This window comes from Macrotis lagotis, chromosome 1 (assembly GCF_037893015.1).
Source record: "Macrotis lagotis isolate mMagLag1 chromosome 1, bilby.v1.9.chrom.fasta, whole genome shotgun sequence".
Classification (NCBI taxonomy): Eukaryota; Metazoa; Chordata; class Mammalia; order Peramelemorphia; family Peramelidae; genus Macrotis; species Macrotis lagotis.
In genome coordinates, this window is record NC_133658.1 from 736,071,304 (window position 1) to 736,098,852 (window position 27,549).

Here is a 27,549-nt window from a genome sequence, read left to right on the forward strand (position 1 = left end):
TTAATGGAATTATTAGACTATACCTATGGAAACATCAGGAGCCATCTTTTTAAAAAATATTGCCCCTTATGAAATGTTTTAAAAACCTATCTAAAAAATCTTATCCATCTGAAATTTTACATTTAAAACAGATGTTTTGATAATTAATTGAGTGAAATACACTGAACTTAGACTTGGAAGGAGAAGATTAAGTCAAGTTAAATCTACAAGTCTTTCTTAAGGAGTGCTTGGCATTAGTCCTAGGAATACAAAGAAAAGTAAAAATATCCCTTTGCCTCAAGAAATTCATATTCTAATGGGGAAGCAAACAACTATGTATGAGATACATTTTTTTGGTAAAAGGAAGTTAATCTCAGAGACCAGGAAAGATTTCTTGCAAAAGGTGATATTTTAGCATAGACTGAGATGCCAGGGCAGACATGAGACAGAAAGAAGAAAGGACAGTATTCAAGACATGAGGTATAGCCAGTGCAAAATGTGGATGGAATGGATAAAGCATCTCTAGCAAGGAAGAGCAAAGAGGCCAGTATTACTGAATCAGAGAGCACTGGGGAAGGTGGCACCGTGGATAGGGCATGGACCTTGGAGTAGGAAGGACTGGCATTCGAATCCAGATTCAACTGTATGACCCTGGGCAAGTCACTTAACCCTGATTACCTCACATCTAGGGTCCTCTCCAGTTTTCCTGATTCATATCTGGCACTGGACCCAGATGACTCTGGAGGAGAAAGAGAGGCTGGTGACTTAGCATAACATTCCCCACCCACCCACATACATACACACTCATATCCAATTCATGTGTTTGTCATGGCATCACCTTCCCTGATGTCATGGTCTTCGATAACGAAGGACAAACATCATCAACTTGGAAAGAGTCAAGTATGAGATTACTGTAAAAGAAGAAAGGACTTGGGTTAGGAAGGGCTTTGAAGTCTTACTCCATATATTTTTTGTGTTTTTGTTTTTTAAGTCTCCCCAACTTAGAGTTAATTTCTAGAGTCAATCAATAGTTAAATAAGGGAACAGCTGGTAATGCCATATGGATGAAGAACTTGGCTTTAAATCAGAAAGATCTAAGTTCAATTACTGGCTTATCTTTGTTTTTGAGACTAAGGCAGCATGGTATAGTGAAAAGTATACTGGTAGGGGATACAGAAGATGCAGATTTTAACCCAAACTCTTCTTCTGATTAACTTTTTTAATTTAGATAAGTCACTTAACTTCCTGATCCTCAGTTTTCACAATGCATCAGATTTGGAAGGAATCTCAGTCATTTTTTAGTTTAAAAAATTAGAGGATCATAGATATAGGGCTAGAAAACAACTCAGAGACCACTTAGTCCAAACCCTCTCACTTTACAGATGAGGAAACTGCAGTCCATTGAGGTTAGGTGAATTGCCCAAACTCACACAGGTAATAAATGTCAGAGGAGGGAACCTCAGTCCTCTGACTCTAGGATGAATTGGGGCTTGACCCACTATAATGTTCTTCCATCCTCAGCCCATAGTTTTATCAAAATAACATCTTCAAAATTCAAGTCAATAGTTATTTATTAATACAATATTATTATAATTATACATAAATATATTATAGAATATAGACATATGATATTGTAATAATCTAGTCTATTATATCTATTAGGTGTTGAGCACTGTGTTAAGGTATAATGAGAAAAGTCTTGAATTCAAAGAGTTTACTTTCGATTGGAGGAAAACAATATACACAAATAAATAAAAATATGAGTGAATTTGGGGGTGAGTTGGAGGAAACACTAAAATCTGAAAGAAGCAGGAAGGGTATCTATTGGAAATGAAATTTGACCTGGACTTCTACTCAAAGACCTCCATTGATAGGGACTTTACTATTTTGCAAACCAACCATTTCACTGGTAAGGGATTTTAATTGTTAGGAATTTTTTTTAATGTATCTCATTGAAATTTTTCTTTCTTCAGTTTCCTTTATTATTTTTACTTTCTGGGGTCAAGCAAAAGCAGTTTAAATTCTTTTCTATATAATGACCCTTCAGTCAGCTCTCATGTTCTCAGAGATAAGACTTCAGTGATTGATTTGTCTTACCAATGCCTAAAAAGGAATCTGCTCTGTATCATATCCAACAAGAGGTCCTTTCCTTTACTTAAGCACTTCCTTGAAAGGATTATCTACTATCTCTTGGGGCAGCACATTCCATTTTGGATATCTCTAACTAATAGGAAATCATTTCTTATGTCAAACCTAAGTTGTTATTCAATGGTTTCAGTCATGTCTGACTCTTTGACTCCATTTGGGGTTTTCTTGGAAAAGATACTAGAGTAGTTTGCTATTTTTTTCTCCAACTCATTAACCTCATCTCCAGATGAGAAAACTGGTAAACAGGATTAAGTGACTTGTCCAGGGTCACAGAGCTAGTAAAGTGCCTAAGGCAGAACTTGAACTCATGAAAATAAGTTTTCCTGCCTCCAGGCCTGACACTCTATCCCCTGCACCATCTGGCTTCCTAAAATTTAAGTTGGCCTTTTTGTAATTTCTATCACTACTTTTAGGATCTGCCCACTCATTTCACTTCTCTGGTCTTCCATTTTACAGACTAAGATTTGGAAGAAATTTCAGAGAACATTTAGACCAGAATATCATAGATCTGAAGCTGGAAAGAAACTCAGAAACCACCTAGTCCAATCTTCATTTTACAGATGAGAAAACTGATTCCCATCAAGTTTAGTCACTTGTTCAAGGTTACTTGGGCCTCTGGAGCCAAGTAGAACTAGTCTGATCTGTCTTCTATATCACAACCTTTCAAATATCGAAAACATCTATCAGTCCTATCAATTCGACAATTTTGAACCCATATATAGTTTATTTTTTCCTACCAAAATCTATCCTTTGAAATTCAACCCATAATTTGAGTCTACCAAGAATATTTTGGTACTGATGCTGCCACTTAGCATATTTTTCTGCATCATAATCTTGCAAATTTGATAAGGGAGTTGTAAATCTCTCTTCATCTAATCAATTGATTAAAATGCTAATTTGCACAGGACCAAGGGCAGATCTCCTGAGGCATTTATTAGAGAGATCTTCCTGAGTTGGTCATTAATTTATTCATTTCTGTTATTTGGATCCACTTATTCAATGGATTCTGAAGTTCACTTATAGTGATACTGCCTTGCAATCAACTTCGGTCTACTCTTTCCATGAATGTGTCATAAGGTGATCTGTTCCATTTTGGAACTCAAGGACATACACAATGTATATGTATGTGTGTGTGTGTGTGTGTGTGTGTGTGTGTGTGTGTGTGTGTATTCACTTCAACAATAGTAATAGTTAAAGTAATAATAGCAGTTATATAGCACTTTAAATTTATAAAATGCTTTAGAGTATATGCAACTCACTTAATTGAAGGCCAAAGGTTAGAATACCAAATATGTTAGTCAGTACAATCACTGAAGACTTTCATGAAAGTGTTCTCTCTGCACAGCACAGAAATTTAATCTTAGGTTTATATAGACTAATGAAGAGTGAAATAGGTAGAATTCAGAGAACAATATGTATAATAACTCTCACAGAAAATATCACTAAAGCCTGGTTCTGGAATCAAAGAGCCCAGTCTCAAATTCTGCCTCTTAAGTAACCTTGGGCAAGTCATTTTCTTCAACTTTTAAATGAGATGACTGGATGAGTAGCTTCTGAGTTTACTTCTAGTTCTAGATTTATGATCCTATGAGAAAAATCAACACTGACCCTGGAGAAAAGTTCTAGAAGCAAATATATTCCTCCCCCAGTAGAGTTAGGGGGATTACTTGTAAAGCAGAATATCTCATGGTCACATGAAGCCATTAGATCTGGAATTTGTACTTAATTGCTTTTCTTTCTTATAAATGAAGATTCATTCTGCAGATAGAGAAGAATAGCTAATTCTAAAATTGACTATAAAAGCAAAAAGCATCAGTAATCCTATTTTTTTTTCTTTTTAGTTTTTGAAGGCAATGGGATTAACTGACTTGCCCAAGGTCACACAGCTAGGCAATTGTCTGAGGCCGGATTTGAATTTGTGTCTTCTTGACTCCAGGGTCAGTGCTCTATCTACTATGCCACCCAGCTGCCCCAATCCTACTTTTTTTAAAAAAGGGAATTTAATCTTTGAAAATATTCATGAGAATTAACATTTTTTCATATCATTCACCCCTAAGGACAGACTCCCTTGGAGATCATCTGTCCAACTCCCTTATTTTACAGATGAGGATCTAAAGCCCCCTTATCTGTGGAAAGGTATTATAACTTCTCCAAGACCACAAAGTTTCATTTATTCATTTGTTAAAAGAAATGATCTTTCTTTCTCTAACTCTTCCTTTGTGATGCCTTTGTTCTCAGATTGAAGGCAATTTCTTTAATTCCTGGCCACTCCAACTCCAGATTTTTCATTTCTTTATTTACTTAGGACTTCTTTGAATATCTAATCCCTCTCCTCCCACCCATTTCCTGGACAATAAATTGCATCCCTGTCTATTCTGAATAGACATAAAACCTGAACAGTATTGGCCCAATCATCTTTTTCTTGTTCCCTTATCATTTAGGTTCAGTCTTTGAATTAAACTCGGCAATTACCTTTTGTTGTGACTAGTTCTGTAGAAAAGCAGACTGTTAAAAAAAATTTTAAAAAAAAAGAAAAGCAGACTGTTCATGTATCTTTATTTGCCCCCTCACCCCACCGCTCACCCCCTACAAAAATCCAAACCCTAAACTATTAAACTATGTAGAAGAGGGGGCCCTGGAAAGCAAAGGATTTCTCAGCTGCATTTTGGTCATCTGTAAAATGTAGGAAGGTAGGGGAGAGGAAAGGTAATAATAATACTTCCAAACTTTCAGGGTTGTTGTGAGGATAAAATGAGGTAATATTTGTAAAATATTTTGTAAACCTTAAAGCATTATATAATTTCTAATGAAGATAATGATGGTCATGATGATAAAGAACAGCAACTGCATTTCCCACCTCACCCCAACATCTGCCACCCAGGCAACCAAGTATTGAGTTTTAAAATTTAACATTACTCCCACAGAAAGATAGAGGAACTGGACTTGTAATTTCATGATTACAAGAACCTCCAGAATCAGCAGTTTCCTCCAGCAATGGAGGAAGGAATCACCATCACTGAAACTTATAGACTCAGAAGGTGTCCTAGAGCAGTAGGGTCAAATTCAAATAGAAATGGGGGCCACTAAACTGTACATAAGAATCCCGGAGGGTACATATTGACTTAGAAAACCATTTCTTTATATCATTTGTTTTATTATATATTCATTTTTAAAAATATTTCCCAGTTACATTTTAATTTGGTTCAGGACACATTAGGGAACGTTATGCAGCTTAATATTTGATACCTGTAGACCAGAGCATCAAGTAGTTAAGTGACTTGCCCAGTGTCAGACATCTAGGATATATCAGAGGTGAGCCTTTAAGCCTTTAAGTCACACAAGCTAGTAAGTATCTGAGACCAGATTTGAATTCAGCGAAATGAATTGTTCTGACTCCAAAACTAGTATTCTATTCACTGTATCCCTTCATAAAGTCCTTCCTTCCCAGGTGTCATGCATGGTTGCTTTGTCTTTTAAAAAAATGTTTTAAGCATAGTGACTTTTAAAAGATCTTTATGTTTTAAAAAAAAAATAATACTGATTGTTAAAATTTTGGCATTAAGATAGAGTAGCACTCCTTTCCATATTTACAACTTGCTTTTCTGTGGTTTAATTTTATCCTAACATACAGAGAGAGTATTGTGCATTGTTCATAGGCTAAAGTTATTTTGCTGATTTAAGGACTAAATATCAGTAGGGTAGCAGTGAATTATTGTGCTTTAACTTGTACATGACTGCTTCAAACTGTTGGGGATGCTCTTGTACATGAAATTGGAGAAACATTCTAAGGTTAACATTTCAGGAAAGATCTAAGATGTGGAAAAATAAAAAAAACAAGGGGGATAAAACCTGTTCTCTGATTTTGGCTTTGAATATATTTATAAAGACAGTGCTTCAGAGATGTTTTATGTTCCAGAGTGAATGAAATAAAGAAAAATATTTACTTCATTGTACCTAATTCATTTCATTATTTTCTACTGGAAATGAACTTAACTGCAAAAGAATTTCAACTTTTGACTTTGAGGTAAATAGTATGTAGTAATTCATTCACATTGGTCTTTTGAGTAATGATCATTCAACAATGTTAAGAAGTTGAAGAAATATTTCTGTGTATAAAAACTATTTTACTTTAAAGGATATTAGAAAGATACATGCTTCAGAGAACTCTTTTTCTTGAAGATGTCTAAGTGTGCTGTCTTGGCTCTAACCTTTGGTGAAGAGGTACCTTGCATTAGGTAAAAGGTTTTTTAAAAAATTGTTCAATTTGGGGTGACTAGGTGGCGCAGTGGGTAAGGCACTGGCCCTGGAGTCAGGAGTACCTGGGTTCAAATCCAGTCTCAGACACATAATAATTACCTAGCTGTGTGGCCTTGGGCAAGCCACTTAACCCTATTGCCTTGCAAAAAAAAAAATGTTTAGCTTTTAAAATAAGTATAAAAATGTTTTTTAAATAGAATTTTGAGTCAAATGAGTCAAAAGTAAATGGATTGTGAACTGTCATAAATTCATAGAAGGGTTTTTTAAATATAAAAATTTTTTAGCAGTATTTGAGTTAAATGAGTCCAAAGTAAATGCATTGTGAACTATTCTCTGGGGAGTCAATCAATGAGCATTGATTAAATGTTTTAGTCCCATTATTTAGTAGAATTAGTTAATTCTGAAAACTTGGAGATGGATCTTTATATCTTTTCACATAACTTTTTTAGATAGTTGTTACTCTGAACTTGACAAATACCAACAGATGTAAGCATTTCCATCTATACCAATAATAGAAAAAAGGATTGCACTTGAAGCCATGGATCTACAAGTATATATTTTTTTTCAGTGTGTTATACATTTAGCACCCTTATTCCATAACTATTCCACTGTTAAAACAGACTATACATCTTCTGATATAAAGGTGATATACTTGGAATGCAGAATGAGACACTGTTTTTGGGACAAAGCATATGTAGAAATTTTTTATTCTTGACTGCATATTTGTTGAAGAGTTTTGTTTTTCTTTTTCAATAGGAAGGGAGGTGGAAAGTAGAGAAAAGAGATTTATATTGAAAAACTTTTAATTTAAAAAACTCTATGGCAGAGAAAACTACAAAGGTAACTCAATGAGATACTGAGCAAACAGATGATACCACTTCTTAGGATATAACAAAAGAAGACTGAGCTATTCTACCTTACATTGTAATAGGTATTATTATTATTACAATAATACTTATTACAGTGTAATAAGTATTATTGTACCATCTATTCCTAAATAGAGATCCTCTACCTTCCAATTCAATTCAATGAGTGTTAATGAAATATTTATAATGTAGTAAGTACTGTGTTAAAATAGAAATTGAAATAAAAGAATAAATTGAAATAAAAAAATAGCCCTTTCCTTCTGAAGGAAATTGAATTAAGCATCAGAAAATAATTAAAAGCAGATATGCATGGCATTAAAATAGATAATTTTAAACCAAACAGTTTGAGGAGTGGTAGAAAACAGATTGTTGAAATTTATGAGCTTAAATACATGAGCTTAATCTCAAAGAAAACCAAGGGTTCCAGAAAGTAGAGGTGAGGATGGTACACACACTGCTGAAACAGAGAGGAGAGATGGCATTCCATGATTGGGGAGCAGCAAGTAGACCAGATTGGCTAGAACCTAGAGTATGTGAAGGGTGGGGTGAAACAAAATAAGTCTGGAAGGTAGGCTACAGTTAGATGGTGAATGATTTTAAAAAACAATTAAAGAGTTCATATTTGTGTAAAGTCACACAGAGAATGGAGCACTGGCCATAGAGTCAGGAAGACCTGAATTCAAATCAAGTCTTATACACTTACTAGCTGTGTGATCCAGGTCAGATCTCTTAATTCCTGTCTGCCTCAGTTTCCTCCTCTGTAAAATGAGGATAATAACAGTACCTTCTTCTGGGGTTGTTGAGAGAATAAAAAGAGGTATGTGTAAAGAGCTTTAAAAACCTTAAAGTATTATGTGAATACTAGCTATTATTATGATAAATTAGGAAAATGGAGCATTTCCCATATGGGAAATCAGTTCCCCTAAACTGAGCACTGTGCTATGCTCAATATGCATTGAATATGCATTTGTGGGTAGAAGAGCCACACTATGGCTTATTTTGTAACTTTTCCCAAAATAAGGGACTTTTCCTATTGTATTCATATTGGTCAGACACCTTTGTGTCAGCAGCTAGGTGGACAGTAGAATGAATTCTGGGACTGGAGTCAGGAAGACCTGATTTCAAATCCAATCTCAGACACTTACAAGCTATGTGACCCTGAGCAAATCACCTAATCTCTGCCTCAGTTTCCTTAAATGTAAAATGAGTATAATAATAATAATAATAATAATAATAATAATAATAATAATACCTCTGAGGGTTGTGATGGGGATCAAATAAGATTAAAATATTTGCAAAATGCTTAACATAATGACTGGCACATAGTAGATATCAAATAAATGTTGGTTGTTTTTGTTGTTATCATCACCACCACTATTATTATTGTTATTATTATTATTATTATATTCACATATAGGTCCCATGTTATAAAGGAGAGATTGACAAATTTAACTGTGACTAGGAAATGTTGACCAAAATGAAGGCATATTTAAAAATGTGATATAAATGGTCTTAAATCCACATCACTTGAGAACACCACAGCATAGCTTTAGAGACAGGCAAGCAGGAACCACTTTGTGGTTGTCATACATATTCTGGGGAGTGGAAGGATGGGTTTCTCACAGCATTTCTCAAACTCTGACTCTATTTCCTGTATGCTGGGCTTGATAAAACTCCTCCCTTTTGTGGTGAACTGCTGTGACTACTAAGCTTTTGATGTTAGTTTAACAAAATGAACAAAGCCATCATAGTCACCCAGAGTGCTCAAGCCCCCCCAGCTCAATTGACTGACTTGACTGTGTGTTAATGCAGTATTTTAAAACTGCTATTTCTTGTCCCAGATGTTTATTGCTTGCTAAATAAATGGATAAAATAGTAATGGTGTTATCTACACTGGAAGGCTTTAGGATTATGTGATAAATTACAGATTTAGAGTAGGAAGGAACCTTTGAGGTCATTTAATACAACTCATTTTCCAGATGAGGAAACAGATGTGCAAAGAAATTAAGTGATTTGCCCAAGATTACATAAGATAGTAACAGAGGTAGGTGGGCTTTAATAATAATGATTTGATTGTATTTTATTAATGTTTCATTTATGTCTTTTGGTTATATATCACAATAATTCCTGATTATACTGGCATATTGTATAGAACACTATGCTGGGAATCAGGAAGACTCATCTCTGAGTGCAAATCCAATCTTAGACACTTACTAGCTGTGTGACCCCAGGCAAGTCACAGTCCTATTTGCCTAAGTTTCTCCATCTAGAAAATCAATTGGAGAAGGAAATGGCAAACCACTCCAGTATCTTTGCCAAAGCAAACAAACAAAAAAACCAAATAGGGTCATAAAGAGTCAGAAATGATAGAAAAATGACTGAACTGAATTTGTCCTACCCCTAAGAATTGAACCATCCATATTAGTAAATAAGAACAGTTAAATAAGATGACCAGTCTTTGCAACATTTTGTCTCTTTAGCCCCCTCTCTGCAGAGGTATATGATTCTCTGTCTGTTCTTCAGGACCAAACTTGGTAATTACCGTTGCTTATAATTTGACTTCTTTTGGGGAGTCTTTTCATTTCCATAACTAGAATTGTATATTGCTCTTATATTTCACTCTAGATTGACGCTGATTGTACTTTGATTGGTTGCAGAGAAGTTTGATGGAGTAGGTTCATTCTAACATGATATAAACTAGTCCTGGAATAGTGACCTTTGATCATCCCTTAGGGTACTAGGGGTGCTAATATAGAGAGCTTTGCCCGAAGACAAATTTTTTGCCTAGATGCTGTCTCACTATTATGGAGAATGGATTCTGACCCTACCTATAGTAGCTAGGGAGGTATGATGTAAGAGCAAGGGACTCTTCTGAGAAAATAGTGATATTCTAGCCCTAGTAGTTATGGTGCTGGCCAACCTGAGACACATTCCATTTGATAGCATGGGAATAAGTTACCAAGAAGTAACTCTGGAGTGAGAGCACCATAGTTCAAATCTAGGTCTAATACTTATTATCTCTATGACCAAAGTTAAGACTGGGATTTAATTTCCTCAGCTATACAATCAGAATGTGAACTCTTAAGATTTCTTCCAGTTGTTAATCCTATGATCTAAAAATAATACCTCTGTTATTCTAGCCCAGCTACCATATAATCGTTGTTCATTTATTTCAGTCATGGCTAACTCAAATAAAGAGGTTTTCTTAGAAAAGATTACCAGAGTGACTTGCCATTTCCTTCTAACTCATCTAATTGAGACAAAAGAGTTAATTGACTTGACCAGGGTCATACAGCTAGTAGTGTCTGAGGTCAGCTTTGAAAATGAAGATAAGATTTTGTGACTCAAGGCCAGGCCTGGTGCTCTAGCTCCTTGGCCACCTAGCTACCATATTTTAGCCAAGGAATAGACCAATAGTACTAAACATACTTGGAAGGCTGAAACTCCTTTTGTTTTAGACAACTAAATAGAGCTTTGTACCTGGCAGTCGAAAAGTTCTGAGTTCAGATCTACTTTTGGACATTTTGCCACAAGTGCTTTGTAAAGCACTTTACAAACCTTCAAGTTTATACATGTTGCTGTTGTCATTGTCAATTATCCTAAACAACAATTTAGGACAGTAAGTCACTTCTTTCTTTGTGACAGGAAGGTTTTTTTTTGTTATGGTTTTTTATTTTCTGCTTCAGCAATGGGAAGGGTAATCAGTTAGATCATTTTAGCTACTGGCTTAACTCCCCAAGCACATGGATACCTGTGATGCCAATTATCCTTCAGTTGACAATCAGGAAATGACCACATGTGAAAATGTACTTATACCAGATTATACTTAGAATAATAGAATCATGGCATTTCAGAACAGGAAGAGAACTTTGAAATTCTGTAGTGCAATCTCATTTTATAGCGAAGAGAAATGTTTTGAGTTCTAACTCTGCTACTATCTTTTTCTCCTCAGATGGCTTAAAAATGCAATACATATGTAAGTGTATATGTGGGTGTGGATCTATATACACTTTCCTTGAAAGACAGGTCAGAGAACAGGATATTATAGGACTGCTTCCCAGAAAGTAAAAGAATTACATTTTTACACCTATGGAATGAAAAGTTTCATTTAGAAACAAAGTCCTCTCTGATTTCTAAATGCATAACATTAATACATAATCTGGATCTTCCACTCTCAGATGGGACTGATCCCTTTGCTTGATTCACTGAATGTTGCTGGCAGTCAATGCTGATATCTTCATTGTCCCTGCAGGTGTAATATAGTACTATCTTATCCATGGAGAGTGTCTTATTAAGAAAATACCCAGACTCCTTTCACCTGAGCTGAAGCTAATATTTCAGAGCTCTTAATGCTGATCTGATTCAATCTAGAGTTCAGTTAAAAAACAAAATCAAAGGGCTTTATTTCTCATTCCTGCCTTGCTTCAAAGCTAGATAGATAATGGTGTGTTTCATAGCCACTTTTCTATTTACTTGGCTGCTGTTGAGGTTATATCTAATTTAAATCATTTTTTAAAACTTTGGAAAAACTTCCTGATTTACTAAAGTGGCTCGTTGCCATAAGAACTTATAAAAATCTTATTTTGGTTCTGGGAAAACATCTCTGTTTCTAATAGAACTTCTTAGAAAGCATAAGACATCTTTTCTATTTGCAGCCAAAGACAGTGAAAGACAGAGTTATTTGTTGATATTGTGATAAAGGAAGTGCTATGGAACAGAATGCCTCTAAAAGAGAATGTTTCTGTGAGGGTATCTTGCTGATGATTTTGGCAGGTTTCTTGTTTCTTGATGGGTAGGATAGGAGCAAAGACATGTGGATGATCTTCTACACCCACACACCCTTATGGGCCACAGTCTGGTCTGAATTAGCCCCTTATGATGCAATCTCAAGACAAGTCACCAGGGGTTGCTCTGAGTTCATGCTACCAGTTCCTAGCTTTTTTTGGGTTTTTTTTTGCACATGCACAGACTGAAGATACCTGTCTGGATCTCTCTGCTCATGTACCAGGAGCTCTATATCTTCCAAGGCCTACCTAACTTTATCTCTGCTTCCTCTAGAGTTTAAAATATAAAATTCTGAGTATAAAATATTTCATCAACTTATTTCACTATTTGTCCCCATTTCTTTTTAGATTATTATCTCTTGAGAAAGTGAAACCAAAAAGAAAGCACTCACATTACACATTAGCATACTACAGTTTTTTGAAAGAAACCAGAATTCAAAAGTTTCAAAACTCCGAACAACTCCAATGCTTCCATAAAGATAGAAAAAAAAATCTCTACTTCTTCTAGCTCTGTCTTCCTCTGGATTATTACTTAGCACACCTAAATCACATTTCAGTGTTGTGCTCCATTTGCAAAACTAATGAGGGAAAAAAGATAAAAGCAACATTCATCTAATCTATTCAGTAGTCTCTTGGAAAGCAGGCCTTCAGAGGAAGCAATGTAAGGAGCAATGTTATGTCCTCCAGGAAATTTTTCACTCCTTTCGCCTCTGGCATCTCCATCCAATCTTCTGCCATTCATGCCTACCTTCTGTGCAGGACTTTATTAAATCTATATGGTTTCAAGGGAGCCATGAGTTCCCCTGCAGCTTAAGCACAAGAACAGTCTTTGTTCCTAGATACCCAAGGGAAAGGAGAGGGTCTTTGTCACAAGAATAGTCTGACCTCTATAGGAAGTCCCAGGATAGGAGATTCAGGTTCTATGCTGCCCTTCTCTTGGGCATTCCTGGCTTGGCATGCCTGGTAGACATTGTAAAGCAGCCCACTCTCTCGGTTTTAAATACTCCAGTCTATGTGACTCTTAAGAGTTCAGGGAGTTCACTCCTGGCTTACTGTGTTTCTTGGCTCCTGAATAGTGCATTCCAGGTGGGAAAATACAAAGAAATGCTAAGGAAAGATGAGACTGCAAAAGCTACTCTGATCCATTTGGAAACCAACCATGTCAGTGATAGGAAATTTTTGAAATTAATTCATTTTCTTTTCATAAAGCAGATATTTCCCAGCAAACACCCCAAAACCACTCTTCTCCCAATTATATTTCCATCCACACTGTTCAGTTTATTGATGATTAACAGAAGAAGGATATGTTCTTTAACTTCTATGGTGGTATGAATTGATGGTAGGAATTTTAGACATTATTAAGTTCCTAATATGTCCCTGGAGCCATAAACAAGAAAGTAAAAGAACTAGAAAAATCTCCTATTTGATTTTCTTTCTGCTAGAATTTAAAGTTGCTTATGGAGGAAATATTTTACAGGCATTTTTTATTTTCATCACATTATATTTTCCACACCTCATCTCATCACTGCCCAGGCTATTCTACACTGCCAAATAAGCACTCATGTTTTACTTCTCATCATCTTTACCCACTTATTTGCTGTCCAACAGTGTCTGACAGAATAAAGGCTGTGGTTCTCTTACAATCAGAATGATAGGCTCGACTTGAGGAGGTGTTTTTTCCCAGGAACGTAAATTTATCTGAAAATGAGAAAAAGCAGCCATATATCCCCCAGGCTACTCCTACCAGCCCTACTTCCAACCCAGTAGGGATCATCCCTGTGGCTCTGGCAACTGCTTATGTAGTTTCTGGGGTCCCCCACTCCTCAGTACCCAAGTTACTGAAGATCCAGAAGTGAAAGTTTTTGTCACCAAAGGTTACTCATATAATCCATCAACAGATAGCAGTATTATTTTATCATTGGAAAAGATGAATTGCCACCTGCTTTGTTGCTGTACCCTAAGGACCAAAAGACTGTTCCCAGATGACTTGAGCTAAAACCTCCCAGAATATTGTCTTTTCTTTTTAGAAGATGAGTTCCTTGAGAGCAGGGATTTCTTTTCTATCCATCTCTCAGTGCTTAGAATGTGGTAATTTTCATTCATTCACTTAAAACAGGGGTGAGGAACCTTTTTCTGCCAAGGGTCATTTGTATATTTATAATACAATTTGTGGATGATACAAAATTATCAACTTAAAAATTAGCCTGAATTTATTTGGCCAAATATTCAAAATTTCTAGATTTATTGAATTTCAAGTCCTTGGCAGCTCCAGACCAAATGATTTCAAGAGCCTTATATAATCCATGACTTATACATGAGCATGCAGAGAGACCAGAGTGTAAGACATCTCCTGAGGTTGACTGTCCTCTTTCTTTATTTTCATTCACCTCATTTTGCCACTTTAAGATGATGAGGGACTTCAGACAAATGTCATTCTTATTTAGGTGAACTGAGGCATTGATCCCTTCACTGATCTTTTTTCAGCTGGGAATAATGGCAGACTTCATGGACTCATTGGGAAAAGCTTTCTACATAGCCACAGGTTTTCAAAAGCTAGTGCAGTCTGGATTTTAGCAAATAGCATTAATATTTCATGAGAACATTTATCTTTTCATTCTGAAGCAGTACTATGAGGAGCAGTATGATTTCTGTGGGTGTTGTGTTGTTATGTACAAAAATGCCCCAGGGTTTTTCTGAGCATGTCACTACTGAAGAAAGATCTCTGAGCAGGAATAGCTAAATTATTACTATCCTTTTCACCCATGATAGTGGGGAACAATAACAACAGCAAGGTGTTCACGTCATGTTTAATGTTACAAGATGAAGAGGATTAGAGTGAGGAGATGAATGTGAAAATTGTTTTTTAATTGTAGATTTTTAAACAGAACATAAGATTTTTATTTAAAAAAAATAATTTTGTGAAATTGTAGTTGCACAACATTGTCATCAGGATTGAACTTTTTTTGTGAAATCCTAGGCATCCTTTGTTGTATTGAACTCCTGTTTAGCGATACACCTGTTTTAAAGCTCTAACTCAGCCTTTAAAGTTGTTATTAAAAATATCAAATGTATTTTTTCCACCACCACAAACCACAGTCTCTCCGGAGTTGCTAAATACCCTTGATCAGTTTGTGGGAATACATTGTCATTTGATTTCTGTAGATTTTGTCTCATTTTAGAACTTCCTCCCTAAGGGTACCCCATGATGTCACTAGAGTCACTCAACTCCCAGCTACGCTGAACACTGAGTGAGCAGTCAGTTTCTAAGTAGACTCTGGCCTGGAACGCACACATAGGGACTCCAGTCAATGAATAAGCTATTTCTGCAGTTTCACTAGCTAAGAGCCTTTGTGATTCTTTGTGATCCTTGAAAGACTGAGGTTCATCTAGTCAAAAACCGAGCAACCCTTCTCCACATGTTTTATGTGTTTTTCAAACAGCAGGATGGTAGCCAGAGGGGAAATAACACGCTTTTGGAGTCTGGAAAGCCTTCATATGGGTATGTGTGAGAGGAGCATGACGTATATTTGCTGTGATGTTGTTGATTAACCTGTTTTCTTTTATTGTTGATTTCTCTCTTGTTTTCATGTATAAGTTTTGGGGCTGTGCAAAGAAAGTCATTCTGTCTCTGAAAATGTTTACCCTAAGTAGTGAGCAGCAAGTATTGGTGGGCATGGAGAACCAGAGACATTGATTTTATTTAGTTTACAATATTTAATAATATAATAGAATGAAATAGGAGAAACTAAACATCAGAGCTATACAGTCAGTTATCATTTATAGATAAAGGTTTTATTAGTATGGTACTTATTGTACACTGTATGAAAACCCTTTATGCAGTTCATTTCTGAGATATAAAAATATGTACTTGAAAACTGGACTGTCTAGGACTGGTTATAATTTAACTTTTAACACATTTAACATTTTAGGAAGTTATTTTACTTGTATTCAGTTATTATAATATTCCTTTTTTACCTCAATTTTCAATATTTTTGCCCAGCATTATGATTAAAACCAAAAATTTAAATGTTGTCATAGGATTTTATTAGTGGGGAAGTTATTAGTATTTTTTAAAAACAGATTTTTTAAAAATCTGGGGGAAAGAAACATTAATAAACAAATTCATTCTTTTCTGTTTAACTATATCTTTAGATTTCATTTAAATTCTCAGTGGAAATAAGTTAGACAAGACAACTTATGGACAGAATTGAACCCTTGGAGGAGTACGGTTTACATTATGTGCTTTCTTCTTATATTTGATTGGTAGTCTGTTGAAAGGAATGGGTTGGTGTTTACTCCAGGTAAAAAAACAGTAGTGTATACTAAGAAGTATACTGATTGTTTTTATAGTTGATGTAGCATAAAATATCAAAAGTCTATATAGTGATGCTAACTTGGAATTGAGACTTAGGATTCAAATTACTTAAATAATATGTGGATTTAAAAATTTAGGGAGATGCCCATAAATTTTGCCAGACCTGTTTTCTTTTTACACGAATAAATTCACACTACCTTTAGAATATAATATTAAATCTCTTTTGTTGTATCTTACCAACATTATTTGGTGTGAATTTTTAAAATAATCAAATTACAAATAAATTTAGCTTGTTGACTCTGTGATTGAGATCCTTGTTTACAGAACTTAAGAGATCTTTTATGTTTTAGATTTTTCAGAGGACTATTGATTCTATTAGCTCAACTATTCACTTTTAAGATGAAAACTGAAATGGTTAATGTTTTTGATCACAAGCCTAACTTACACCCAGGAAGTAGCTTCTGATTTTTCCATCAATAGTTCTTGGCTCAATGTATTTAACCTCGGTGTCCTAGGAGCTCCCACTGACTCATACTCAGCCAACTCATTAAATGAATAATATAAGACTGTTCAGCACTTATATATGGAATCTATTATCTGAACTGAATAGAATGAAGGGAAAATGATACTGCTTCTTCTTTTTGCCAGACAAGCAGTGACCAGACTTAATCTAAAGAACTGACTCAGTTGTGTAAGAAGTGAATTGGTGTGTGTGTGTGTCTGTGTCTGTGTGTATGTATGAATATATGTGTATGTACTTTCTAAAAACAGTGATTCAAGTACTATGGATATTTAGGGAAAAGGTTGACTAGTCATTTTGATTAGCAGACTCTTCTGTTCATCCTGATGTTTAAAAAATAATGGATATCTTTTGTTTTTACATGAGCAACATTTTCAAATATATTCCTTTCTCTTTTTCTCCCCTTGCCATACCACTATCTCAGTTATAAAATAATTTCTCATTATAGCTTTACTCACCTCTCCACTGCCTGAGCACAAGTGGAAACTTTAAATAAAAAACAGAAATTCATTTGCCATTCAAATAAGGCACCAGAGTGACTTAAAAGTTCTTAGAGCTTTGTCAGAATTTACAGTTTTATCTTAGTTTAATTGGGGTTTTGGGGGGGGGAGTAAGCTAGTTTATTTTATTTTGTGTACTTAAAAACATGATTCTTTGCCCTTCTCAACAAGCTAGGTTACAAAGAATAAAAATCACCATAACAAAAAAAATCAGTTCAACAAAACCAATCTAACCTTCAACTGAGTTTATAGTTTACAATATTATATACCCTTTTCCCCCCCTGCAAAGAATGTGGGAAAGTGCATTTTCTCAATTCTTCAAGGCAAAGTTTCTTCATCATTATAATTTCCCACCTGTTCTTTAATTTTTTAGTAATCCCCTCTACTCCATAAAAGTATAATTCCCATTTCCTTCTGTCTGATACTTGCTTACCTGGCAAAACAAACAGATGACTGAATGAATGAACAAATAAATAAATTGGTACTGATCTCCTTTCTTTATCTAAGGGACTGCTACAATTGCATCTCCTAAGAGAATGTAGTAGTCACTTCATAATAAATCTTCTGTATCTTACTTTGTATGCCTTTAATAAAACTGGTTTGCCCTCTAGAGTACCCTTCCCTCTTGCATAGCAAATCCTTACACATACCAGGGCTTCCTTTGTGTTCTGAACCTGGTTCTAAAGAGTCCTCCCAGTGATGACTCAACTAGAATTACCAGATGAGCCGTAATTCTTTGTTTTTATACACTGAACTTTCTTGAGGCCAGTGTATTTTAGAGTATTTACCTTGTTGGGAAACCCTATTTGGGGCAGATAACTGACACACATTGCTTTGGGTAATCTTCGAATTTAGAGAAAGTTATATTCCTGGAAAAGCTGCCCTTAGCTGGTGTGAATGTAAATTGTATCTGATTTTCTCAGAGAAACAATGTTACAACAGAGTGTAACATTCTCCACCAAGGGCCTGATGCCTAATTGTTTATAAAAATGACTGCAAACACCTTACTCATTTACCAACTAAAAATTATGTAATTGTATTGTAAATATGGGATACTTTCTAAGTGAATTCTTAAAGAAATCTAACTTTAATTTTGCTTAAGGTTTCTGGGAGATGGAGCTGTCAATAGGATAGGGGAAGACCTAGAATTATAAGGAAATTTTGGGATCAATCACAGTGAAGGGCTGTGTATAAAACCAGGAACCAAAAATTAGGCAGAAGAAAACTGTTGTCTGAGAGCAGAACTTGGTGGATGTGTGACTATAAATAGATAGAGTCTTATGGCCTTGATCATATCAGGAAATAGACTGACTGGACAGTCTGGTTTGTATATCTCTCTTTTTTTTTTTTTGCAAGGCAGTGGGGTTAAGTGGCTTGCCCAAGGCCACACAGCTAGGTAATTATTAAGTGTCTGAGGCCGGATTTGAACTCAGGTACTCCTCACTCCAGGGCTGGTGCTCTACCCCTGTTTTTATATCTCTTGAGGCTAATTGGCAGAGCTTTAAATGGGAACCCCTGTTAAGTAAAGGGTTACTTGTAGGTCCATTTTACAGATGAATATTCCCTATGCTTTTGTCTTGTTTTTACACACACATACACACACACACACACACACACACACACACACACACACACACACACCCCAAAATATGTGAGTAGGAAGAAAGACCAGATCCTGAGTTAAGTGACTGAGTTTAACCTCGAACCCAGGGATTCTTAATCCTTTTTGTGCCATTGTCTCATTTGACAGTCTGCTGAAACTGACAGACTGAGTAAATGTTTATAAATGCATAAAAGAAAATACATATGTTTGCAAATGAAATCATTTATACTGAAATACAAATTATCAAATATCAAAATAGACTTTTGCTGCCCAAGGTCATTCAACTAGGCAATTATTAGGTGTCTGAGGTCAGATTTGAACTCAGGTCCTCCTGATTCGAGGGCCAATGCTCCATCCATCACACCACCTAGCTGCCCCCTAAAATAGACTTTTCCGAGAATAAATCAAAGTTATCTAGAGTCACATTAAAAAAATGCTCTAAATCTCATGAGAGAACTGTGAATTAGAACAATTATGAGATAGTACCTCATACTTATAAAAAAATAACTAACATGACAGAAAAAGAAATTTACAAATGCTGGAGGGGATGTAGAAAAATAGGAACACTAATGCACTGTTGGTAGAAATATGATCTAGTCTGACCATTCTGGAGAGCAATTTATAATTGTGTCCAAAGGGCTATAAAACTATGTGCCCTTTGACCCAATACTACTACTACTACTACTTTTTAAAAAAAATTAATGTATTAAAGGTGAAAGGAGTCATTTCATCTCCTCTGAAAACAAAGCTCAATTAAGAGGATGGAATGCAAAGATTTCAGTCATTAAACTTAAAAATGAATTTTCTGCCAGATTATTAAACTTTAGACAAAGTTAGGCTACTAAGTATGTGGAACTCAACAAGGAAGTATGGAGATTCAGCAACTTATATTTGGGATCATGGCATTGTGATAATTGAGAGGTAACAGGATGTAATAGAAAGGACCCTAGAGAAACTTGGAGCCAGAAGAAACTTGGGTTCAAATTCTGTTGCTGATTCATTCTAGACATGTAAATCACTCTGAGGCTCATATTTTTCTTTTGTAAAATGTAGGTGATAATAATATCTACAGTGTCTACCCTTCTATATTTTTGTGAGAATTACATGAAGTGATGTAGATAAAATGTTAGATAAAGAGCGATTCTTATCAGAGTTAGCCAGGTGGTATAATGGATACTGTTCTAGACTTGGAGTCAGGAAGATCTGTGTTCAAATCCTGCCTCATCCACTTACTGGTTATGGACTTTGTGCAAATCATTTATCCCCTGTCATCCTCAGATTCTTCATAAGTAAAATGAGGATAATAATAGCATCTACTTCACAACGTTGTCATGGAGATAAATAAAAAAGTAGTATTTGTAAAGTTGCTTTGCAAACTTTTGTTGTTCTTGTTTAGTCATTTTTAGTTGTGTCCAACTCTCAATGAACCCAATTGGAGTTTTCTTGACAAAAATACTGGAGTGCTTTTGCCTTTCCTTCTCCAGCTCATTTTACAGATGAGGAAACTGAGGCAAATAGGTTAAGTGATTTGCCCAGGGTCATATAGCTAAAAAGTGTCTCGGTGATGTGGGATTTGAATTCATGAAGTTGAGTCTTCCTGATTCCAGTCCCAGTGCTCTATCCATTGCAACACCTAACTTCCTTAAACCCTTGCAAACTTTAAAACACTACATAATATAAATGGAAGTGGTTATTATTGTTATTAGACATATAATTCCCATGCCTCCATTAAGGTATGTACTATATGTTTCTTTTCCATATCTGACTATGTTTTAATATTTTGAGAAGATATATAGATATAGATATATTGAGAAGGTATATATACCAGTGGTTTCAAACACAAATATAAATGGATCCCTAAAGCCCACATATGGACTTAGAAAATCACAAATTAACATTATCTATATTGTGTTTTACTTATTTTCAAAACATTTTCCATTTTATTCTGATTAATTTGCTTTCTGGCAATGAGCTTGAAACTCTGCTGTCAGTATGGAGTTACAGTTTAGTTTTTAGATGCAATCTGAATTTTCTTGAGCCCATTTTACTTGATTGCAATGTAGTAAAATACTTAGAGGAAAGATTCCCACCCCACCCCCTTTCATTTTGTCTGCTTTAATATTCAATCTATCCAAGAGGTTGAAGCTTTAAAATATTTTCAACATAGACCAGCCTTGGTTAGATATGTTTTCTAGCCATTATTTTAAATCTCACCATTATCTTATTTTTATTCTGGAAGTATTACCCAAATCATTTATGTTATTATGATTTTTTTTATGATCATTTACTCTATACCCTTCCTTCACCATTTACAAAGTGATTTTGTATGAGGCTGCAGGAATTTCTAAAAGCTCTGTCTTATGTAGAGCCCATAAGAAGCATTGCTGACTTTAGTTTCCAGAAGAGAAAACTGAAGTACAGTATCTTCAGAGAGAGTACATCAATCTGTCAATAAGTATTCTTTTTTTTAAGGTTTTTGCAAGGCAAATGGGGTTAAGTGGCTTGCCCAAGGCCACACAGCTAGGTGATTTATTAAGTGTCTGAGACCCAATTTGAACCCAGGTACTCCTGGCTCCAGGGCCGGTGCTTTATCCGCTGCACCATCTAGCTGCGCCCCCCCATAAGTATTCTTTATACCAGACATTGAAAAAGTTATATGTGGTATATAAGACATGATTCCTGCTCTAAAGATACAAGCAGTATATTTAGGGAGAGAAAACTAAAGTTCATAAAATGACTTTTATGTTGTAAATGTTGGGATGTCTCTTCTTGCCATTGCTTAACTCAAGCCTGGTGGGATTCAGTAGGCACTTCATTATAAATACTCGGATAAATGAATGAGTGGGTGAGTGAACATATAAAAGGTAGGTTCACATTATCAGAAGTCTTAAATGCTAGACAGAAGCCTTTGGACATGATATGAGGGATCCACTATAGTTGATGTTGGGAGAATTAAAATGAAAGTGCTATTTTATACTGAAAGAAGAATGCAGGGTGAGTAGGAGGAGTAGAATCAGGGAAGCTAGTTAGGTGATGTAGTGGTGTCCTAAATATGAGGGAATGAGAGCTTAGACTAAGAAGAAGCTGATGATGAGAAAAGGTAAATCCAAAAACATTTTGATGCAAGAAACAGCAAATGAACTGACTACAAAGAAAGAAATAGGGGCAATTAGGTGGCACAGTGGATAGAGCACTAGCCCTCGAGTCGTCAGGAGGACCTGAGTTCAATTCGGCCTCAGACACTTAATAATTACCTAGCTGTGTGATCTTGGGCAAGTCACCCCATTGCCTTGCCAAAAAAGAAAGGAGGGAGGGAGGGAGGGAGGGAGGGAGAGAGAGAGAGAGAGAGAGAGAGAGAGAGAGAGAGAGAGAGAGAGAGAGAGAGATCCCTAGCCTAGAAAATTGAGAAAGAATAATGGTTTCATTGACAGAAATGAGAATTGGAAGGAAGATCCAGTTTGTCAGAATGGATGAGAGAGATGAAAGAAAAACAAATAAGTTTAGTTCTGAGCATTCTAAGTTTGTGGTGACTATAAGACCTTCAACTGAAGGTGTTCTATAGTAAGGAGAAACTACAGGCACAAGTAAGAAATCCAAACTGAAAATACAGATTTGAGAATCATTTTATTGAGCAATGAGGTATGGCAGAGTATAAAAAACATTCAGCCTGGGAGTCTAGAGACCTGAGTTCAGATTCTGGCTCTGATACTTCATCTCTGTACAACTGGAGACAAGTCACTAAAATACTCTGAGCCATCGTTCCTTAATTTATAAAATGAGAATAGTAATACAAATTTACCTCATCACATTACAATTCCTAAGGAAATTTGTTTGGAAATTTAAAAGCATTATGTAAACATGAACTGTTAATACTTGTATTATAAATGTCATAGGAATAAATAAACTTGTTGAAGTATTCTAAATTTGAAAAGAACATGGGCTAGAGGTTTAGGGGTGGGATGGGAGAGGGTCATTAACTGAGTTAATCGAAAGAAGGGATCAGCAAAAGAAATAGGGAATCAGAAATACTATGTAAAATTCTACTGGAATCACTGGAACACAAGGCACTATTTTAAAAAATTTGTTTATAAAAATTTAATTTAGTTTGTTCTAGACACTAAGATGCAAAGACAAAAATGCAAACAACTCATGCATTCAAGGACCTTGTGTTCTGTTGGATGTATTTTGTTACTTGTTTTGGGCACTTGATCCTTTGAAGTTCTATAAATTCTTAGAATTATTTTGATGAACTAATGATTACAATACTCATACATAATAATTGATAATGTTATCCCCTTGAGGGCATGCACTGGCACCTGGTCTTACTTTTCTCTGTACTATCTCCTTTCCCAAGACAGTATCAATGTATAATCATTTATTAAGTGCTTATTCTATTCCCATCACTATCCTAAGCATTAGGGAAGACAAAGAAAAGCAAAAACAATCCTTGTCATTGTGGAACTTATGGCTAATGGGGAGAAAAATGGCAAAGATATAAATACATACAAGATATGAACAGAGGAGATAGAAGGAAACTTAATAAACACTAATAAGCATTTAATAAATATTGAATGTATAAAAGCATACAGAATCACAGCATCTCAGATATTGAAGGAATCTCAGAGAACATGGAAATCAGACTAACCTGTCCATGAACTGGAATGTACTGTGTACACGTACCCCAACATATTGTCTCCAAGCTCTACTTGAGACTCTCCAGTAATGAGGGCAACTACGACAAAAACATTGAACTTTTAGTAGCCTCTTTTGTGATTCTTCTTAAACAAAGGAATTTTCCTAATTGTATTCACATATCAACCCAATGAAAGTATAATATAATGTATTGGCCTATTTTGACCACCCTGATGGGCACCATGGTTGCAACTCCTTAGAGTAATTTTTCAAAACCTGGAAACCATAGACCCTCTCTTCCTCCTCTTGATAGTGAAATCCCAACCTGACTCTATGATATTCCACATGGCTCGTCTTTCAGCAAACTTCACCAGATGGAGAAACAAGGAACAATGAAACTATCTCATGTGTGGTGTTGGCTTTGCACATGCAGACTTGGAGGAGGGCAGAGCTGACATTCCTTCTTACCCTTCTACTTTTCCCCTCCATGACCTTCCCTAATTATATGAGGGCGCACAACCTTGTGCACCCATTTCTCTCTTTTTTGCTAATGACAGTTGAGGTAAAACTCCAGAGAAGGATTGTTGGCAAGGACCTGAGGCACCCAGGTGAGTACAGAGTCCTGAGCTGGAGTCAGGAAGTCTCAGTTCAAATTTTGTCTCAGATACTTACTAATTGTATGTCCCTGATTAAGTAACTTAACTTCTGTCTGCCTCAGTTTCTTCAAATATAACATAGGAATAATAATGATAATAATAATAATATCTACCTCACAAGATAGAAATAATATTTGTAATATTTTAATAATATTTGAAATATAATAATATTAGTTGTAAAATGCTTAGCAGGGCACCTGGCTCAGAGTAGGGATTTAATAAATCCTTATTTCCTTCCTTTTCCTCTCTTTATTCTATTGAAGAAAGAAAGTCTTGGGAGCAGATCTTCTCCCATGCTGATCTCAGTGACCTATGCAGAAAGGAAAAGGAATCCTATGTGGTCTCTCTAAGACATAGCCCTCCATTCAGCCCAGTTCAGTAATCAGAAGTGCTCCCCTGCTCCACTTTAACATATTAATATAAAGATTTATTATAGATTTATGCTATTCCAGGTTCAAATAAATGCTGTATTAGGATTTTGTGTTTATAGCTCCAAAGCATCTTCATCTCCTCTTAGAGGGGAAAAATGAGAAATCTGGTATATAGAGTTAGAGGACCCAGATTCAAATTTCGCATCTAATTTTTACTACCTTTGTGACCTTGGACAAGTCATAAAACTTCTCTGAGTCTCAATTTTCCCTATCATAATGAGATATAACCTCTAAGAGCTCTCCTAGCTCCTTGAGCCTAAATTAGCTTGAGCATGATTGACATACTTACACATGACAACCTTTAGTTTTTTTCTTCCTAAAATTTTATCTATTTCTCCATCTGCATGCAAGCATATACATATACATATATGTATATATTTTAAAAATCAGTTTCTATAGCAACGGCCCCATAGATCAAATGATAAACTGAGACCTTTCCCTGAGGAAATGGTTCTTTGAGGATGAAAGTCACTTTCAGTGCTTTTACCTGTAGAAGGAGGCTCAGGCTCTGATTTTTCCCCCTGAGCTGTCAGAAAGTGGTATACTTTTCCTTTCGTTGCTACTGAAATATGATAAGCAAAGCACTTTTGTGCCAGACAGTGCAGAACAGGGTTTAACAAAGTTAGAATATCTCAGCATTTTGTGCTCCCTTTAAAGTCTAATAGTGCTAAAATAAACTTCTAACCTAGGATGCTCATTATACAAAATAAGCCATACATTTTTTGACATGACCAAGTGGTAATTTCTTTTGCTTAACTGTATATTTGCTACAAGGGTTTCCTTTTTTTCTTTCTTAATGTAAGGTGGAAGGGGAAGTGGTGAGAGGGAGAGAAAATGAATGCTTATTAATTAGACCAGTCAAAAGTAATTTAAAAATAGTTACCCCAAGTTCCAGAGGGAAATAAGGGTTTATAAACAACAATAGAGTCTCAGGTAAAACAAACCTTCCTGCTTCAGTCCACTTTTTTATTCTGATTGTTTAAATGTTTATACATATTTTTGTGTATTAAAGACTTTATAAAGGTAGCTAGGAGGAATAGTAGAAAATGTGCTGAATTTGGGGTCAGGAAAATTCCACCTCAGACATGTATTATATTGTGATTCTGGACAAGTCACTTAACCTTTGTCTGCCATAGTGTCCTGTCAAATGGGCAGCCCTTACCTCTAGACTTATTGTAACTATCAGTAAGATAATATATATAGATAAAGATAGATAGACAGACAATATAAATGCTAGTTATTGTTATTATTATTATTATTATTTCCCCCTTCTTTATAGAGCAGGGTTTAACTGCCTTTTACAAACCTTTTACCTTTTACAAACTACTTAGTTTACTTGGTCTGAATTCTCTTTATTATTTTTTCTTCAATTACATGTAAAGGTAGTATTCCTCATTCAACCATTTGCAAGTTTAAGATTTCTGCATTTTTCTGCCACCCTCCCTTCTCTCCCCCCTCCCTGTGGCAGTGAACAGTCTTGGTAAAAGTTGTACATGTACAGTCATGTCACTGTGAATTCTCCAAAGCACATTCTCCTGTCTATGCTTTGCAAAGTGTTTTAAATTCTGGCAAATGAAAGTCATCCAATTGTTGTTGACATTGTCCATCGTTATTTGGCTAGTACAGATCTCCACCTTTTCCCATGTCTTACCAGTTTTTTTCATGCTTGAATTCCAACAACTTCAAATGTGCTTGCCTCTGAAAGCTGGTTGTGAGAATACTTTCTTCTGTGCATAAAATGACTAGAAACATGTTTTCCCAAGGAAAGAACTAAGCGTGGAGCAGTATCTCATACTTTTAATGCTCTGAGGGTTTTTGCATGTTGGCCAGTGGGGTGGTAGAATACTTTAATGGCCTGGGGTGGTAGAATACTTTAATGGCCCTTTGAAAATATCAAGGTAACTTTTCTGAATTAAAATAGGGTGGAGAAAGGAGGTACATGGGGATAACCAGGATTCACTGAGACTGAAGCATCCTACTCAGGCTATATATATGTATAGGATGTAGTACCTAGGTCTAGTGGCTGTAGCCAAAATGCCTCTCCCAGAAAGGAGGTGGAAGGAAAAGCCCAGATTAACTGTCCCAGGTAGAATAGAGGGAGGCCAGCAGCTCAAATCAATGTAACTAAAAACTCCTGTTTTCTGTAGCAGGACAACTTTTCATGGGAGTGGCCTACTCCCCTAGTAACAAAATAGGGTACTATGCTGTGAAAGTGGGGCAAGCAAACATCCTGCTTCAGTCCTTTGAAGATAGCAGCAAGACTTATTTATTGAAATGGTGTTGTGAGTCTACCATTAAATCCCAGACCTTCTCATTTTGGATTCTGAGAATTGACTACCAGCAAGCCTCTTCCTCCCAGGTGGTCCTTGCTAACCATTTTTTTAATCTTGGGAAGTCTATAACCTTTCAAATAAGAGTCTTATCTGAAGAGCACAATTTTGTTGCCTGCCAATAACTGCCTGTTTATCTAAAGCTAAATAACTTATTACTTGGGAACATTACTCTCCACATTTGGGTTTCATTAGATATACTTTTGGACTTCAAATGTTAAACTTCATCCCACATAATTTCAGGAAATTTAAACTATATATAGAATAACATATTGTAATGTCAAGTTTGCTACCTGAAATGATTCATTTTTCATAGAAGAAAATTACCAGCATCAGTTCATATCAGAAATTGTAATTTTCGCTTAGATACAAATCTCACCATAGATACTTCCTAGCTATGTCTCTAGACAAGTCTTTTAAGCTGTTTCCTCAACTATAAAATGGATAATAATAAAAAAGCTGCCTTGCAGAGTTTTTGTAAGGATCAAATGAAATAATATTTACAGAAAAAACTCTGCCTCCCTCCTC

The 27,549-nt window shown here is 35.6% G+C and overlaps 1 protein-coding gene across 6 annotated transcripts in view; it reads left to right on the forward strand.

The window, feature by feature from the left end:
* SPATA13 (spermatogenesis associated 13) overlaps positions 1–27,549 on the forward strand; it is a 317,041-nt gene that overhangs the window by 259,150 nt on the left and 30,342 nt on the right. The window contains exon 1 of one of the 6 annotated variants that reach the window (XM_074216205.1): positions 1–15,533. The exons of the other annotated variants lie outside the window; for them this stretch is intronic. Coding sequence (XP_074072306.1) covers positions 15,458–15,533 — 76 coding nt within the window. The 5' untranslated portion in view covers positions 1–15,457. The remainder of the gene's footprint in view (positions 15,534–27,549) is intronic. 6 annotated transcript variants of the gene reach the window in all.